A 14,653-nucleotide genomic window follows, 5' to 3' on the forward strand; every position below is an offset into this window, starting at 1 on the left:
GAGAGCTGGGGCTTGGGAGAAAGAGGTTCTAAGTGGGGGAGGTTGAGAGCATGGTTTTGAATTGTAATTGTTGCGTTGCTGTGAGGGGAAAGGAGCGGGAAATTTGGAGAAATTGTTTGGGTTCAACGTTGGTTGCGGTTGCGGTTGCGGTTGCGGAGCGGAATCTGGGGTGGGGAAGAACGTCCCCTTAACCTCCGGCTTCCTACTTACACACCTCTTCAACAATCAACTTCCATTCATCGGGTTTGATTAAACCTTTCTCTGTTATACTCATATACGTGTCTTACACTCTTTTATTGTCTTTCTACTGCTCGCATAGGTAGCACCAAACAATCCAGCCCACCTCCCTTTCACACCACAACCACCGCAATGTCGACACTCTCCTCCCCCCGTCCGTCAATTGCTTCATCGCGCGCCCACTCTCCCACCCCGACCTCCTCCCATCGCCCCTCTCTGGACACATTGAACACCAATCTCGGCTACAACGGCGGAGGAGGGCTCAGCGCCTCCTCGACCCCCTCCACCGCGCGAGCAGTCTCCCCGTCCCTCCACCCGCGCCGCAACCGCGCCGCCCTCCGCGACTACTACAACCTCCGGCCGAGCGATGCTGCCGGCACTGGCGGCGCCGGACGCCGATCTCGCAGCATCCCTCGTCCGAGCGAGGACCCTTCCGTCAATGAGAACAACCACCCATCATCATCCGTCGTGGCCACGGGGACGGAACTCGACAGCCCGGACTTCGACCCCCAGCGCTACGTCAACCACCTCCTGGCCACCTCGTCGCTGTCCACGGTGCTGAAGGCCGAGAACACGCTGGTCGGGGACATCCGCACGCTGGACAGCGAGCGCAAGGCGCTGGTGTACGACAATTACTCCAAGCTGATCCGCGCGGTCGAGACGATCGGCAAGATGCGGCGCAGTATGGATGAGCGCGGGGCGCCGTTGACCATGACCAAGACCCTGGGGCCGGCGATTGCGTTCGTCGCGGAGACGGCCGGCGGTCTAATTCAGGAGGGCGAGGAGCAGCAGCGCCGGATCCGGGAGGCGAAGGCGGCGACGGTGGGGGCGGAGCGAAGGAAGGCGGAGAGGCTGACGGTGCAGTGGGTGCTGGCCGCGCCGGAGAGGTTGGAGAAGCTGGTGGCTGAGGGGAAGGCGGAGGAGGCGGAGAAGGATTGGGAGGAGGTGAGGAAGTTGCTGCTGAAGTGGGAGGGGGTCAAGGGGGTTGCGGAGGTCCGGGAGGCTTGTGAGAAGGTGATGGATCGAGGGGACGAGTCGTCTTGAGGTGAGGCGCCGTGATAGTTTATAGTGGGGGGACCAAACAAGCATTGATCAATTTCGCTGTGCTTGATCATGGCATGGGGCTTGTTGGGGTTGGAACAGCACGTTACCCTCCAGGCTTGCCTGGTATGGCAATGATGATAAGGGTGGCCTCAGGTCGGTCGCTGACTTGTCTATCCCCATCGTCAATCGGTGCTCATGCAAAGCTACGGGATCGGCATGTTGAGCCTGATAAGTCCGTCTCAAGCCTCAAAGCATGGCGAATACGCTAAAATGGTCGATATGTACACATTCCTGGATCAACAATCCAAACATCCAGCAGCTCACAACTCATCCCGCAACACGTCTCGACTCGAGAACCGACTCGCCTTCAATCCCCACGGATTGTTCCCCATGATCTCCAGATGGGTGAACGCATCACACTTATAGTATATGGGCTTCTCATTGGCCTTGACAAGCTCCAACTCTACCATTCTCCGCAGCACCCGAGCCACGTCCTCGCAGTCCTCATGATCGTGGGTATAGATTGCGATCAGTCGCGCCCTCGCCTGTCCATCATCCGTTGCTACCTTGGCTCCGAATCCCAGCTCTCCGCGCACGGTCGCCTCGGCCACCACTGTCCAATACTCATCGACCCGATCCGCCGTGATAAACAGCATCCACTTCCCGGACACGACGCCCGTCTGCCTCGCGAGCACGAACAGCTCGTTCTCCAGCTCCTGCCGCCGACGGTGCAACGCCCGCGTTGCCGCCTGCTTCGAACCCGCCGGGGCCCTGTCCCGCTGCACCTGCAACGCGGCCCTGTCATTCTCGAACCGATGCAGTGCCCGCGTCCCGTCCGCCACGAGTCTCGCGATATCCGCCTGCTGCGGTCTTTTGGGCTGCTGAGGTGCTGCGACATAGATCCACGGCCCCACCGCATCAGCGGGGGTACTGGATGGCGTCAGCCCCGTAGCTGCTACGCTCGAGGCTGTGCATTTCACGCGGTTGCGCTTCGAGGAGGCAGAGACATCCGTCATAACCGTGTCGCCGTCCGCCTCTTCATTCTTCGTTTCGGTTGTACGATTTAGAGCGTTTGGTTGTGGGGAGCTGTAACACCGAGGCGGCGCGGCGCCATCGTCCCCGTCTTCCGCCTTAATACTAGTACCCCAGTTCATCTCGGCTGCTTTCTCGCTCCTTGCTTGTGTTTCTTCGTTTGCCTTCCGCCTCGCGCTCAACGCTTTCCGGCGAATAGTGTTCAAAGAGTATGGATGGATCCTGTTCCAGTAATAGCCGATATCGTAACTCGTAACTAGATGTTCTAACCGCTTGACCTCCTCGGCGTCGTGGTCGTCATCGCCTATCTCCAATATCAGTATTGTCCACCCATCAACGGCGAAAGGCATTAAAAAGGAAGTAAATGAAATACTAGGTATAAGGCAATACCCACCATAAAAGCTCGACTCATCCGAAAGATCATCGACCGATAAATCCCAAGCCATGGGTTCAAAACTTAGCTCACCTAAAGTCCTTCTGGTTGGATGAGCGTAACCGTGGCTGTGGTTGGGGTTGGGGCTGCGGAACTCTAGGCCCGGAAGGACGCGCGGGGTGGTTTGGGTGGTGGTGTTTTGGTTCGAGAGCCGGGGATGGTTGTTGTGAGGATTGAGAGGAGATGCGGGGGTTGGAGTCTACTACAGTAATAGATGGGATTTAAAGTGGGACTGTGGGGGGAGAGAGAAGGGCATGACGCAATTACTTTCGATTCATCTATGTGTTTCTGGGATGTGTTTGTTGGTTTGGTGGTGGGTTGACGCGTGGGCTTTTGATGTATACATCTTGGGTGGGAGAGGTGGGTTCTTTGTTTGCTACTGTACTCTGTGCTCTGTGCAGTGGAGGGGAACGGGGGGGGAGAGTGTTTGAGGATGGGTGTTTTGTGTGACATGTGGTCAATATTGAATGGGGTATAATTGGGGGTTTTATTGTGTTGAGGTCGAGGCGTAGGTGTTTAGTTTGGCAAGTAGTTGTTCCGGTTTGCTCTGATATATACTTAGGCTGAGGGTGACGTCGGGTAGATGCAGGCAGGACGGGAAGTCGATGACATTTTCTACTGTGTATATTTTCTTGGATGAGGAACTTGTTCGAAGGAAAATATAAGGACCACGAGACAGAGCCCACATATAAGTCCTTTGAATGCAGAAGATGAAGAAAAAAATTAGTATGAAGCTGTGGTCTTTTTTCTAGATATGACCTTCTAGATACAATCACCTGGCCTTGAGAACCAAAGGATCATCCTCCAAGAAAAAACTCACTGCATGATGTTAGACATACAGGCCACTGATATGCAAGACAAGAAGAAGATATGATCAACCATACAGGACGAGTACATGTCTTACGATGATATCTTCACCCGGAAGACCAGTGCCTGATTGTCGAGGTTATATCCCGACTCATCCGCATACCTGAACCGACCGAAGTTCATGCGACCTGGTTCAACTCATTAGCCATCGACTCGTCCAGTTTTCTGGGGGCTTTACCATTCTGTGTAATAAAGTCATTGTCACTCAAACTAAACAGAAAGTACTCCCTCTCGCGGGCGGACGCCTTCTGCCCCGGCTCCACGGGCACCAGCGCCAAGCTCTCCCAATTTTCGTTCAACAGGAAACGGTCCTGCGGGCCACCGTTATGCAACCCAAACTTGGCCAGCTGGCTCTCGACATTGTAGTCTAAGAAGGAACAGTACTCCGCCGGGGTGATCCCGGTGTCCAAGACCCCCTTGGCCGAGGCGATGGACCCATTGACCACATCCGCTCCCCGCCACCGTTTCAGATCGGTGGTGTTGCTCGTGATGCGCACGACGTCCGCATGCCGATACACAGACAACGACTCGTCCTGGCCGTGACCGAACCCGGAGTCGCGCGCCAGGACCAAGAATGCCTTGTCGTCTGGATCCCCCGCGGCGGCGGAGGCCGGAAGCAGATGTATCTCAGACTGCGCGGCCACCACGTCGTGGCCCTTGGTGTAATCGTAGTACGTGGGTAACATGACCACATACTCGTGCTCTTGGACCGGGATCTCCGAGGAGATGTCGTACTGCAGGAGACGCGCGGGACGACGGTACTTCTTACTGGTGCCGCCTTCCTGGTCCAGAGCGGATTGGATCATCGTGTAGAGGGTCTTCCCGTCCGGGGAGATGGTCAAGGCCTCGAAGCCTTGGTTGTTCGCGCGGCCAGTCACAGGGTCTTCGGGGATGGGGGTGTCGTTCGGGTCGTAGATGGGGGGACTGTCGGCGCTGAAGCTGATGGACTGGTTGCGGTGCGGGATGTAGGCTGGTGGGGGCTCGATGGCTGTCTTCATTCGGCCGGTCTGGCGGTCGAACCGGTAGACGTAGGGCCCGTATTCGTCGGAGACCCAGAAGCTGTCCGGGGTGAGGACGAGGCCTTCGGCGTCCAGGGAGACGCGGTGACCGCCGTGGCCACTGGTGGGGTCGTCGTCGAAGCCATTGCCGGTGTAGATCGCGGCTGGCAGAGGTGGGAATCCTGGATAATTGAGGGTGTCGTTGGAAATCGGCCGAGGCGTCGAGGCCGGTTAGTGGTTGGCCGGTGGGATCGGTTAGCAGGAGGGAGTCGAGGTAAGTCAGCTGCAAGTTGGGTCTGGATGGACGATTGGCGGAGTTGTTGTTGCTGGGTAAATGGAGGGTGACGTTGAGTGTATGGACGCGGGCTTGGTAGTTGAGAGTGCCGTTCGTATTCCTGCATTTATTCTCAGCACACGAGGCCAGGAGAGAGAAATACAGCAATCCAGGAGGCATTCATACCAGCCACGATCGGGGATGCAGTAAAGCAGTCCGGTATAAGTTTCAGGCCCTATGCGCCGCCAGGACTCCAAGTCAAAGGCGGCCGAGCTGCCAAAGCCACCTAAAGTGTCGCCATACTTGTCTGTGGCGTTGGAAGGAATGTAGCCATAGCCAGCCAGGCCGGAGTAGGTGTAAGTATGACTGCCGCAGCTGGTCCGGTTCACAACGTCATTGTTGGCAGCAGCAGCAGTCCAGTATAGAACTGGGAGAGTGTATAACCACGAGGAGTCGCGTCGCATGGGGGGTAGTTTTCAAATTGTAGGTGTAATGAGGAAAATGAAGTCAATTGGAGGCCTAGAAAAGAGCCGGGGAAGTAACAGGACTTATTCCTATCCATAAAGCACTTTAGATGGCGGATAGAAATGGCTCCGAGGACCGGAGAACTACTACTAGTAAACTAGCAAGGATCAAGGAAGGATCCAACAGAAGGAAGACAACGTGGGCGCATCCACGCCTGCAATTCGTTATAAACCTGTGAAGGACCACGACCGAGTAGGCCATAGCCGAGGAAACAAGTAATTGCATTGCATTTGCATTATTTTTTAGTTGACTACAGCGGTGATCTTCACCCTGACTTCATCTCATCATCGTCATCGTCATCATCTTCTATCATGCCGCGTCGTTGTTGGCCTGCCATGTCCTACAAGATAACTTTTTGTCATCGCAGCTACCCAAGCTCATTACTGACTCTCCCAAGTTGTCGGAACGGCAGGGTAGTTCTTCGCATCGAGACCAAGATCCTCATAGATTGTATCATCTCCTGTTTGATGTTAGCTGCATGCCTCGAATCAGGCAGTCTGAAAGATCCTAACGGAGCACTCACCCCGCAGAGATTCCACCCGCTCCTCGTTTTCCTGGCCTAGGTGCTCGAGCTCTTCTCCAGGCTGCACCTCATCAGCTTTCTTGCCATCCTCCTCTGCAGTTGCGGCCTTTCCAAGCTCGTCCACAGCTTCCCCAACCACAAGGAACTGTGCGTTGGGATAATCGATGAATTCAGGCTCCAGCGGCCTCCAGCGGTAGTCGCCGAATTTAGCAAGCACACTGTCATCACCAGTCAGCAAATGCACGTTGACCAGGGCAAGGAAAGCCATAATTGGGGCGGGGGTAATACCTGTCGGGATACTCGGGATCTTTAGGAAGTTGAGCGTACGATGGCCCAGGGTGTTTTGGGTTCTTCGACTGCACAACCCAGCTGCCCCGTGCCCGGAGGCCAAAGTCTTCCTGAAGTGATCCAATCTGATCAGGAATTGTGAGAACGTAAGCCAGATGAGAGGTTCGTTTGGTAGATGTAATTGCGTAGACGCCTTCTGCATACGGACGGGCATCAGGAACGGTACGCTCGCCTTGGGTGGCTGTGTCATATTGCCCTCCAGCAATGAAGCTTTCCTGCAGTGCTTTCATGGATTGCCCAGCCTTTTCGACGAATCCCATAACTCGATCACGACCAGAGGTCGGGAATCTTTTCTTTGGAAGAGCCATCACGCGACATTTAGCACCAGTGTCAACCGGGCCCTGCTTTGCGTTCAAGGTAGCTCCCAAGGGAGTTGGTCGCAGCACCACAAAAGTGCGCGCAACATCATCGACACCCTGAGGATCAGTCACATTGACTCGGGACCGGTAGAAGAAGTAAATGATACCCTTTTCAAGGATGTTTGACGGAACCTTTTCCTCCCTCTCCTGTGAGGTTTCGACGCCAGCTTCGTTGCTCTTGGCGGGAGCTAAATTGGGTTCCTTCGTTTCTGCTTGCATGTCTTCGGGTTTGTTCTCGTCATCCAGCTCCATTTTATCTTCAGGCTTGTCGTCGGCCTTGTCTTCTTTCGCAGTGTCTGGCTGCTCAGTCTCAGGTGTCGCCTCTGACTGTTCTTCTGCTTTTTCTTCTGCCTTTGTTTCTGACTCGGTCTCTGGCTTGTCCTCGGGCTTGTCCTCGGGCTTCTCGCCAGGTTTCTCTGGTTCTCCCTTCAGCTCTCCCTCTGGCTTAGCTGCAGGCTTATCGCTCGGCTCTTCGGGCTTCGCTCTTGGCTTTTCGGCCTGCTCAGAACGACCTACATAGAGTCAGACAACATACGCGGTGGTAATGCGAGCTTACTCTACCTTTAGGTGGTTGCGCATCAATTCCGGTCGTGGGCTGCTTGGCTTCGTCCGGCTCTTTGTCGGCCTCTTTTTTGCTACGCTTAGACTCCACTCCCTTGTCAGCACTGCCCTTTCGCTTTGCGCCAGTAGTGCCTCGGCTTTTAACATCAGGAGCCGCCGCAATGGCTTCCTTTGCCTTCTGGGCGGCCTGGCGAGTCGATGTTCGGGTAGCCATATTTACTATGCGCGCTGGGGCTTGTCAAGCAAGTTCGTAGGCCAATTGAGGAAGGGAATTGGTGTGAATCGATGGGTGATGATAACGACAGGATAATGGTAGGAGGTGATCTGTTAGCCGTAAGCCGACAAAGAGAGCAGTATAAGTGACGGCGATGAGAAGTTGGTGACGTCATTGAATAATCCAGCCTTTTCCGGCCTAGCGTGCTCACTACGTCACGTGTCACATGTTGCGAGTCGCAGAGCCAGCAATAAGCTATGAAGCTCGGCGGAGGGAGCCCACCTGGCAGGTGCTCATGTAACGCTCACTCAGTCGATGTCCATTTGATCTGGCGTGGTGGACGCATAAGGGTAGGAACTACTAGGATCTGCGGAAGAAGATCGAGAGTCGTAACTGCCCGATGACCCGGTTTCACTGGCCTCCCCGTGCCATAAGACATCGGAGAATAACCCCATCTGGTTCCTTGAACGCTGGCTTCGCCTACGTTGCTTTTTGGGACGACCGTTGGATCCTCCCTCTTGAGTATTGGAAGAGTTGCTGGTTGAATGTGATCGAGCTGGACGGGTCGGGGCGGTAGGTGCACTGGACGGCTTCCGCTTCATGCCTCGTTTAGCGGCGAAGCTTGAGCGGCGGCTTGTAGGGTCCGAATCGCAATAAAGGCCCTCCATCGAGACCGCCAAATCATCTTGCTTGGTGTCTGAAATATCCCGGAGAAGTAACGCCGACCTCGGTCTCGCACCTGCCTCCTCCCAGGTGTCGGCAGGCTCATCCTCGGGTTCTTCGATCGCATATGGCAATATCACATTCGTTTCATCTTTGATATGGGTGTTGACTGAGGGAGACTCGTGCGCAGCAGGTTGCCAGGAGGCCGAAGCGGGACCGGGAAGATCTTGAGTGAAGCATGTTGGGTCATCCCGTAGCGGAGAGGGAGGAGGGACTGTGCCATCCTCAGCTTTAATCATGGTGTTCTAGCCGGTGTCACCAAAAATTGTCAAGTATAAAAAGTGCTGTCTTCATAGAGCGTAAATGCTGCTTTAGAAAGCGTTTTGAAAATCGGCATGCGCATGAAAAGACATTATGTATACAATATCGCCGTTATACTTGCAGTGTTTTCATCTGTTGATCTGAAAATGGGGGCAAAAAAATCGAAAACCGTTGCAAGAAGAATAGGGCAGACAGAGCTCCAAACAGACCCAGTCGGAGAGAAGCGTAATGGGGCTGGCTGGGGAAGACGTTATGTTGGGTTGCATTATGGGGGTCCCACCGCTCCGACAACGGCATGAAAGCAACAAGACCATGATATCACATTCTGTTGAAGCTCACTTCTCATCCAGAATCGATAAGAGGAGGAAAAAGCAATACTTAGTTAGTGTCAGGCGAAGTGCAAGCATGCGCATGAGCATGAGCATGAGCATGTTAGCTCAGGCTCAGTTAGTTGTTAGTTGAAGGCGATTGATTCATTTCCCCTGGCAGCTGCTCACCGCCCGGGGCCCATCATTGGCCCTTGGGACTCGCTTATTGGCTGCCGACACAATAAGTCCACGTTTACCGCCATCCATCCATCCATCGAGACGGACCACGGCTGGAGTCCAGAGTCCAGACACTCCTCCCATTGCTATTCAACTAACCCCCCTCACAACTACACTCCTCCTCTTCCTCCCGAAGTAGTGGATGTGGTGGTCATTCTTTTGATCTTCCCTTTACTTCTCGTGTGCGGAGCTTGCTTCTCTATGGTGCGGCTCCGGCCAACCCTCCTTCAAGATGCAGTCCTCCCCAAACATGCTCACTAAGGTCCGCCGTCCCCTCCATGTCCCCATTGTCCCCTCATTTCCCCCCTTATCGCAACGGAGCTGGTCTCTGTCTACTCAAAGACCTGGAACTGACAAAACCTTCAATGCTTTAGTTTGAGTCCAAATCCTCTCGCGCCAAGGGAATTGCCTTCCACCCTAAGCGGTTCGTCGTCATCTGTCGTTTGTCCAACGCGTCGCAAACGCTGACCCCCGGCACAGGCCATGGATTCTAGTCTCCCTTCACTCCTCCACCATTCAATTATGGGATTACCGCATGGGAACCCTGATTGATCGCTTTGAAGAACACGATGGTCCCGTTCGTGGCATTGACTTCCACCCGACACAGCCAATGTTTGTCTCCGGAGGTGATGACTACAAGATCAAGGTCTGGAACTACCAGACTCGCCGGTGCATGTTCACCCTGAACGGCCACTTGGACTACGTGCGGACGGTTTTCTTCCATCATGAATTGCCCTGGATTCTCTCCGCCTCGGACGATCAAACCATTAGAATCTGGAACTGGCAGAATCGGTCCCTAAGTATGTTGGACTCTGACCACCTGTCCGGAGGGAGGCTAACATTTAGCCTGTAGTTTGTACTATGACCGGCCACAACCACTACGTTATGTGCGCGCAGTTCCACCCTACCGAGGATTTGATCGCCTCCGCCTCGTTGGATCAGTCGGTTCGCATTTGGGACATTTCCGGCTTGCGCAAGAAGCACTCGGCCCCGACAACTATCTCCTTCGAAGATCAGATGGCCCGAGCCAACCCCGGTCAAGCAGATATGTTCGGAAACACAGACGCCGTGGTGAAGTTCGTCCTAGAGGGCCACGATCGAGGAGTCAACTGGGTCTCCTTCCACCCTACTCTTCCTTTGATCGTCTCCGCCGGTGACGACCGTCTCATCAAGCTCTGGAGAATGAGTGGTACGTGGGACATGACAATATTGGGTTCCGATGGTGGTAATAGCTGACATGAGTTCTGTAGACACGAAAGCTTGGGAAGTTGACACCTGCCGTGGGCATTTCCAGAACGCTTCTGCCTGTTTGTTCCATCCGCACCAGGACCTGATCCTCTCAGTCGGCGAAGATAAGACCATCAGATGTTGGGATCTGAACAAGAGAACGTCCGTCCAATCGTTCAAGCGCGACCTGGACCGTTTCTGGGTCATTGCTGCCCATCCCGAGATCAACCTATTTGCTGCCGGCCATGATACCGGTGTGATGGTTTTCAAGTTGGAGAGAGAGCGACCTGCCTCAGCGGTCTACCAGAACCAGCTCTTCTATATCACCAAAGAGAAGCATGTCAAGTCCTATGACTTCGGCAAGAACGTGGAGTCTCCTCCTATGCTCTCACTGCGCAAATTGGGATCCCCTTGGGTGCCTCCTCGTACCCTCTCATACAACCCTGCCGAGCGTGCCATCCTGGTCACGTCCCCGACTGATGGTGGCGTGTACGAATTGATTCACCTCCCCAGGGATGCTACCGGTGCTGTGGAGCCTACCGATGTTAAGCGTGGTCAGGGCACGTCTGCTGTCTTCGTTGCGCGCAACCGCTTCGCCGTCTTTAGCCAAGGCAACCAACAGGTAGACATCAAGGATCTCAGCAATGCGACTACAAAATCGATCAAGCCTCCAGTCGGAACCACAGACATTTACTTCGGTGGAACTGGCTGTCTCCTCTTCATCACTCCTACTTCGGTCGTTCTCTTCGACATTCAGCAGAAGAAGCAATTGGCGGAGCTCGCTGTGAGCGGCGTTAAGTATGTTGTCTGGTCCAACGACGGGCTCTATGCCGCTTTGCTCAGCAAGCATAACGTCACTATTGTGACCAAGACCTTGGAGCAGGTGAGCAGTTTGCACGAGACGATCCGTATCAAGAGCGCAGCCTGGGATGACGCTGGCGTCCTTCTCTACTCTACCTTGAACCATGTCAAATATTCTCTCCTGAACGGGTATGCTATTTCGAAGTTCCTGAAGATAATACGGTTTATAGCTAACATGAACCAGTGACAACGGCATCATTCGCACTCTCGACCAGACTGTCTACCTTGTTAAGGTCAAGGGCAGAAGCGTCTACTGCTTGGACCGTAGCGCTAAGCCCCGCGTCTTGGAGATTGACCCTACTGAGTACAGATTCAAGCTTGCACTGGTGAAGAGGAACTACGATGAGATGTTGCAGATCATTAAGACTTCGAGCCTGGTCGGTCAAAGCATCATTTCCTACTTGCAGAAGAAGGGCTACCCCGAGATCGCGCTGCAATTTGTGCAGGATCCCCAGACCCGTTTCGAGCTTGCCCTTGAGTGCGGCAACCTGGATGTAGCTATTGAGATGGCTCGCGAGTTGGACCGCCCCAATCTGTGGACCAGACTTGGGGCCGAAGCTCTGGCTCACGGTAACCATCAGACAGTTGAGATGGCCTACCAAAAGCAGAGGAACTTTGACAAGCTGTCTTTCTTGTACCTGTCGACTGGCGACCAGGAGAAGCTGTCCCGCATGGCTAAGATTGCGGAGCACCGAGGCGACTTCACGTCGCGTTTCCAGAACGCAATCTACCGTGGTGACGTCGAGGACAGAATTCAGATGTTCAAGGAAGTCGATCTTTGTAAGTCCTGTTCCATTTCTAAGTCGGGGTTGGTTTCTAATCTAGTACAGATCCGCTCGCGTACCTTACTGCCAAGTCCCACGGGCTGACAGAGGAGGCCGAGTCAATCCTCGAGGCCTGTGGCCTCACGGAGGACCAGATCACTCTTTCCACGATCGAGGAGCCCCTGCGCGTGCCTCAACCCATTGTTCCCACCTTCAAGGCTAATTGGCCCGTCAAGGCTGCTGCTCATTCATCATTCGAAAAGGCTCTGCTTGGAGAGGTGGGTGAGGTCGATGATGAGGTCGCTGCCATCGAGTTTGAACCCGAGGAAGAAGGTGAGGTTGCTGCCGCGCGTGATACCTTCGAGGACGAAGAGGAGGATGTCGCCGGATGGGATATGGGAGACGAGATTAATGTCGAAGAGGATGCCGAGTTCGTCGATGTCGAAGGTGCAGAGGCTGGTGCTGGTGGCACGGAAGCCGATCTTTGGGCTCGCAACTCCCCTCTTGCAGCGGATCATGTCGCCGCCGGCTCCTTCGAGACGGCCATGCAACTTCTCAATCGTCAAGTTGGTGCCGTCAACTTCGCCCCCTTGAAGCCCCGCTTCTTGGAAATCTACAAGGGCTCCAAGACCTATCTGCCCGCAAGTGCCGGTCTTCCCCCGTTAGTGAATTACGTACGCCGCACCGTTGAAGAGACGGACAGCCGCAAAGTTCTGCCTGTCATCCCCAGAGATCTGGAGACAATTGCCAACGTCGACTTGCAAGAGGGTTACGCCGCGATGAGGGCTAACAAGCTTGAAGATGGTGTCAAGATCTTCAAGGGTATCCTGCATTCAATCCTGCTGAACACCGTCTCTTCGGAGGCTGAAGTTGAGCAAGCGAAGAAGATCATCGTTACCGCGCGGGAGTACATCCTGGCCATGTCGATCGAGTTGGAGCGTCGTTCTCTCACTACCGATACGCCCGAGGGTCTCAAGAGAAGTCTTGAGCTCTCGGCCTACTTCACCATCCCCAAGCTGGAAGTGGCCCACCGTCAGTTGGCACTGATGGCTGCTATGAAGTTTGCCTTCGCCAACAAGAACTACTCTTCCGCCCTCAGCTTCGCGAACCGCATGCTGGCTAACGGTGGCTCGCCCAAGCTTCTTGAGCAGGTAAGAATGTCCCAACTTTCTATCCAGATCCAGGCAGGCATACTGACTCCCTTAATAGGCCCGTAAGATCAAGTTGCAGAGCGAGCGCAGCGCGCAAGACAAGATCGACATTGAGTTCGACCAGTTCGCCGAATTCGACATTTGTGCTGCTTCGTACACGCCTATTTACGGTGGGTCCCCGAGTGTGTCGGACCCATTCACCGGAGCCAAGTACCACGAACAATACAAGGGCACGGTGTGTCGGATTTCGGAGGTGACGGAGATCGGGGCCCCGGCCAGCGGACTCCGGTTGTTTGTTCCCGGCCAGTATTGAGGATGACGATGACGAGCCTTGTTTTTATTTATACTGTAATTCCCCGTCTCTTGATGTGCAGCTCTGATAGAAAACATGTTTCTTTTTCTACTGGTACGGCCGGAGGTGGGACCAACTCGGTTGCTTGCCCTCGATGTATGGATGGAACCTCTTCTGTTATCATAATTTCTCAGCGACGTTAGGACTCAAATCTTCTTCATACTTATTCATTGGTTTCTAGGGAACGTTCCATAGTTCCCTACCGTGGTGTAAAAAAGAAAAAAGAAAGATAAGGACGAGGCGAGATGATAATCAATTAAATCCTCCCAACTCCACTTAAGAAGACAAGAGTAGAGAACTGAGACCTCCCCATGCTATGCAAAGAAGAAAAAATAGTATACAAAAACAGCCCCAGCACTTACAGCGCTGTGCATATGTCCCATGATTTACATATCCTTACCCTGACTTCCGTAATCCCAACAAGCAACTACGAAGTAAAGAACACCTCAACAAGCCCGCGCCCCTTCCCCTCTCCCCCAAGGTTTATTCAGTAATCAATCACACCGCCCATCCTTCCACCCCGTGCGCCACCTCTCCTCCCAGAACCGACAATCGAACTCATCTTTGCCCAGCTTCCGATTCACCTCGTTGTGCGCCCGGCACATCCAGTCCCCGAACTCCTTCCGCCCCGCCAGCCGCGGCGCGTTCTGCCCGCTGGGCTCGGCCATCCAGGTACGGAAATCGTCCGCGCACACCCAGCACGGGTACAGCCGCGAGAAGATGCCCAGGAACGTGCGCATCTCCGTCTGCTGTTCCGGCGAGGCCTGCGCCGGGTACGAGGCCGTCAGCGAGTGCAGGAAGGTCCAGGTAGAGCGGCCTAGTTCTTCGACGTCTGGGGGGCATTGACCGTATTTTTGGGCGGTGGGGTTTGAGGGAGTGGTGGTGGTGGTGGTGGAGGAGGTGGATGGTGTGGGTGTGGCAGTGGCTTTGGCTTTTTGGGTTAGGGCGCGCCAGGAGGCGGCGGAGGTGCAGAGGCGGCATCTTTTTTTGGGGGGTTAGTATTTGTGTATTTGGGTTGGGGAGATCTATCTGGATTGGGAAGGGTTGGGAGTTGTATGTATAGCTTGAGGGTTTGGGGAGTGCTTCTGATTGTTGGATGCGCTGCGCTGGACTGGACTTACGGTTTGCCTTCTTTGTCGAGGATGACTCCATTCGGGAGCTTGGTGTACCCCGGGGGTACGTGTTCGTCCTTGTTGCTGGTATCCTTTGGTTGAGATGACGATGCCGACGAGGAGGAGCTGGCTGTGGCTGCTGTGGCTGCGGGGAATTGGAACTGATGCGTGAAGAGCTTCTTCTGCGGCGTTGATTGCGCTGCTGTCTCTGTTGCGTCGGGGTAGATTTCGGACATGATGTC

The 14,653-nt window shown here is 54.4% G+C and overlaps 6 protein-coding genes across 6 annotated transcripts; 2 read left to right on the forward strand and 4 right to left on the reverse strand.

Annotated features, from left to right (window-relative positions):
• Window positions 1–369: 369 nt before the first annotated feature.
• ASPACDRAFT_43984 (COG1/VPS51 family protein) lies at window positions 370–1,281 on the forward strand (the record flags this gene model as incomplete). The annotated part of the gene is made up of 1 exon (XM_020201353.1): window positions 370–1,281. The coding sequence occupies one exon, from the start codon at window positions 370–372 to the stop codon at window positions 1,279–1,281; it is 912 nt and encodes a 303-aa protein (XP_020055658.1).
• Window positions 1,282–1,601: 320 nt separating this feature from the next.
• ASPACDRAFT_43985 (DUF1917 domain-containing protein) lies at window positions 1,602–2,759 on the reverse strand (the record flags this gene model as incomplete). The annotated part of the gene is made up of 2 exons (XM_020201354.1): window positions 1,602–2,617; window positions 2,708–2,759. The coding sequence occupies 2 exons, from the start codon at window positions 2,757–2,759 to the stop codon at window positions 1,602–1,604; spliced, it is 1,068 nt and encodes a 355-aa protein (XP_020055659.1).
• Window positions 2,760–3,646: 887 nt separating this feature from the next.
• Window positions 3,647–7,415, reverse strand: ASPACDRAFT_52720 (uncharacterized protein; the record flags this gene model as incomplete). The annotated part of the gene is made up of 8 exons (XM_020202650.1): window positions 3,647–3,741; window positions 3,792–4,793; window positions 4,918–5,006; window positions 5,072–5,312; window positions 5,795–5,870; window positions 6,001–6,151; window positions 6,222–7,078; window positions 7,245–7,415. 8 exons carry the CDS (start codon window positions 7,413–7,415, stop codon window positions 3,647–3,649), a joined length of 2,682 nt encoding a protein of 893 aa, XP_020055660.1.
• Window positions 7,416–7,723: 308 nt separating this feature from the next.
• ASPACDRAFT_43988 (uncharacterized protein) lies at window positions 7,724–8,377 on the reverse strand (the record flags this gene model as incomplete). The annotated part of the gene is made up of 1 exon (XM_020201355.1): window positions 7,724–8,377. One exon carries the CDS (start codon window positions 8,375–8,377, stop codon window positions 7,724–7,726), a length of 654 nt encoding a protein of 217 aa, XP_020055661.1.
• A 672-nt stretch (window positions 8,378–9,049) lies between these two features.
• Window positions 9,050–13,475, forward strand: ASPACDRAFT_79235 (coatomer subunit alpha). Its single transcript, XM_020205350.1, has 8 exons — window positions 9,050–9,206; window positions 9,319–9,368; window positions 9,425–9,744; window positions 9,798–10,133; window positions 10,195–11,161; window positions 11,217–11,812; window positions 11,863–12,947; window positions 13,006–13,475. The coding sequence occupies exons 1-8, from the start codon at window positions 9,177–9,179 to the stop codon at window positions 13,258–13,260; spliced, it is 3,639 nt and encodes a 1,212-aa protein (XP_020055662.1). The 5' UTR covers window positions 9,050–9,176; the 3' UTR covers window positions 13,261–13,475.
• Window positions 13,476–13,793: 318 nt separating this feature from the next.
• Window positions 13,794–14,593, reverse strand: ASPACDRAFT_19294 (flavin-linked sulfhydryl oxidase; the record flags this gene model as incomplete). The annotated part of the gene is made up of 2 exons (XM_020198881.2): window positions 13,794–14,280; window positions 14,421–14,593. Coding segments are annotated over 2 exons (660 nt in total), but the record flags the coding sequence as incomplete, so codon positions are not given.
• Window positions 14,594–14,653: the final 60 nt, after the last annotated feature.

Source organism: Aspergillus aculeatus (genome assembly GCF_001890905.1).
Source record: "Aspergillus aculeatus ATCC 16872 unplaced genomic scaffold ASPACscaffold_9, whole genome shotgun sequence".
NCBI lineage: Eukaryota > Fungi > Ascomycota > Eurotiomycetes > Eurotiales > Aspergillaceae > Aspergillus > Aspergillus aculeatus.

Excerpts from the sequence above, each read along its gene's own strand:
- ASPACDRAFT_79235 (XM_020205350.1), top strand. The coding sequence starts at position 9,177 with ATGCAGTCCTCCCCAAACATGCTCACTAAG. Across the intron at positions 9,207-9,318 it reads CCCCAAACATGCTCACTAAG|TTTGAGTCCAAATCCTCTCG; the intron begins GTCCGCCGTCCC and ends TCAATGCTTTAG. Across the intron at positions 9,369-9,424 it reads ATTGCCTTCCACCCTAAGCG|GCCATGGATTCTAGTCTCCC; the intron begins GTTCGTCGTCAT and ends CCCCCGGCACAG.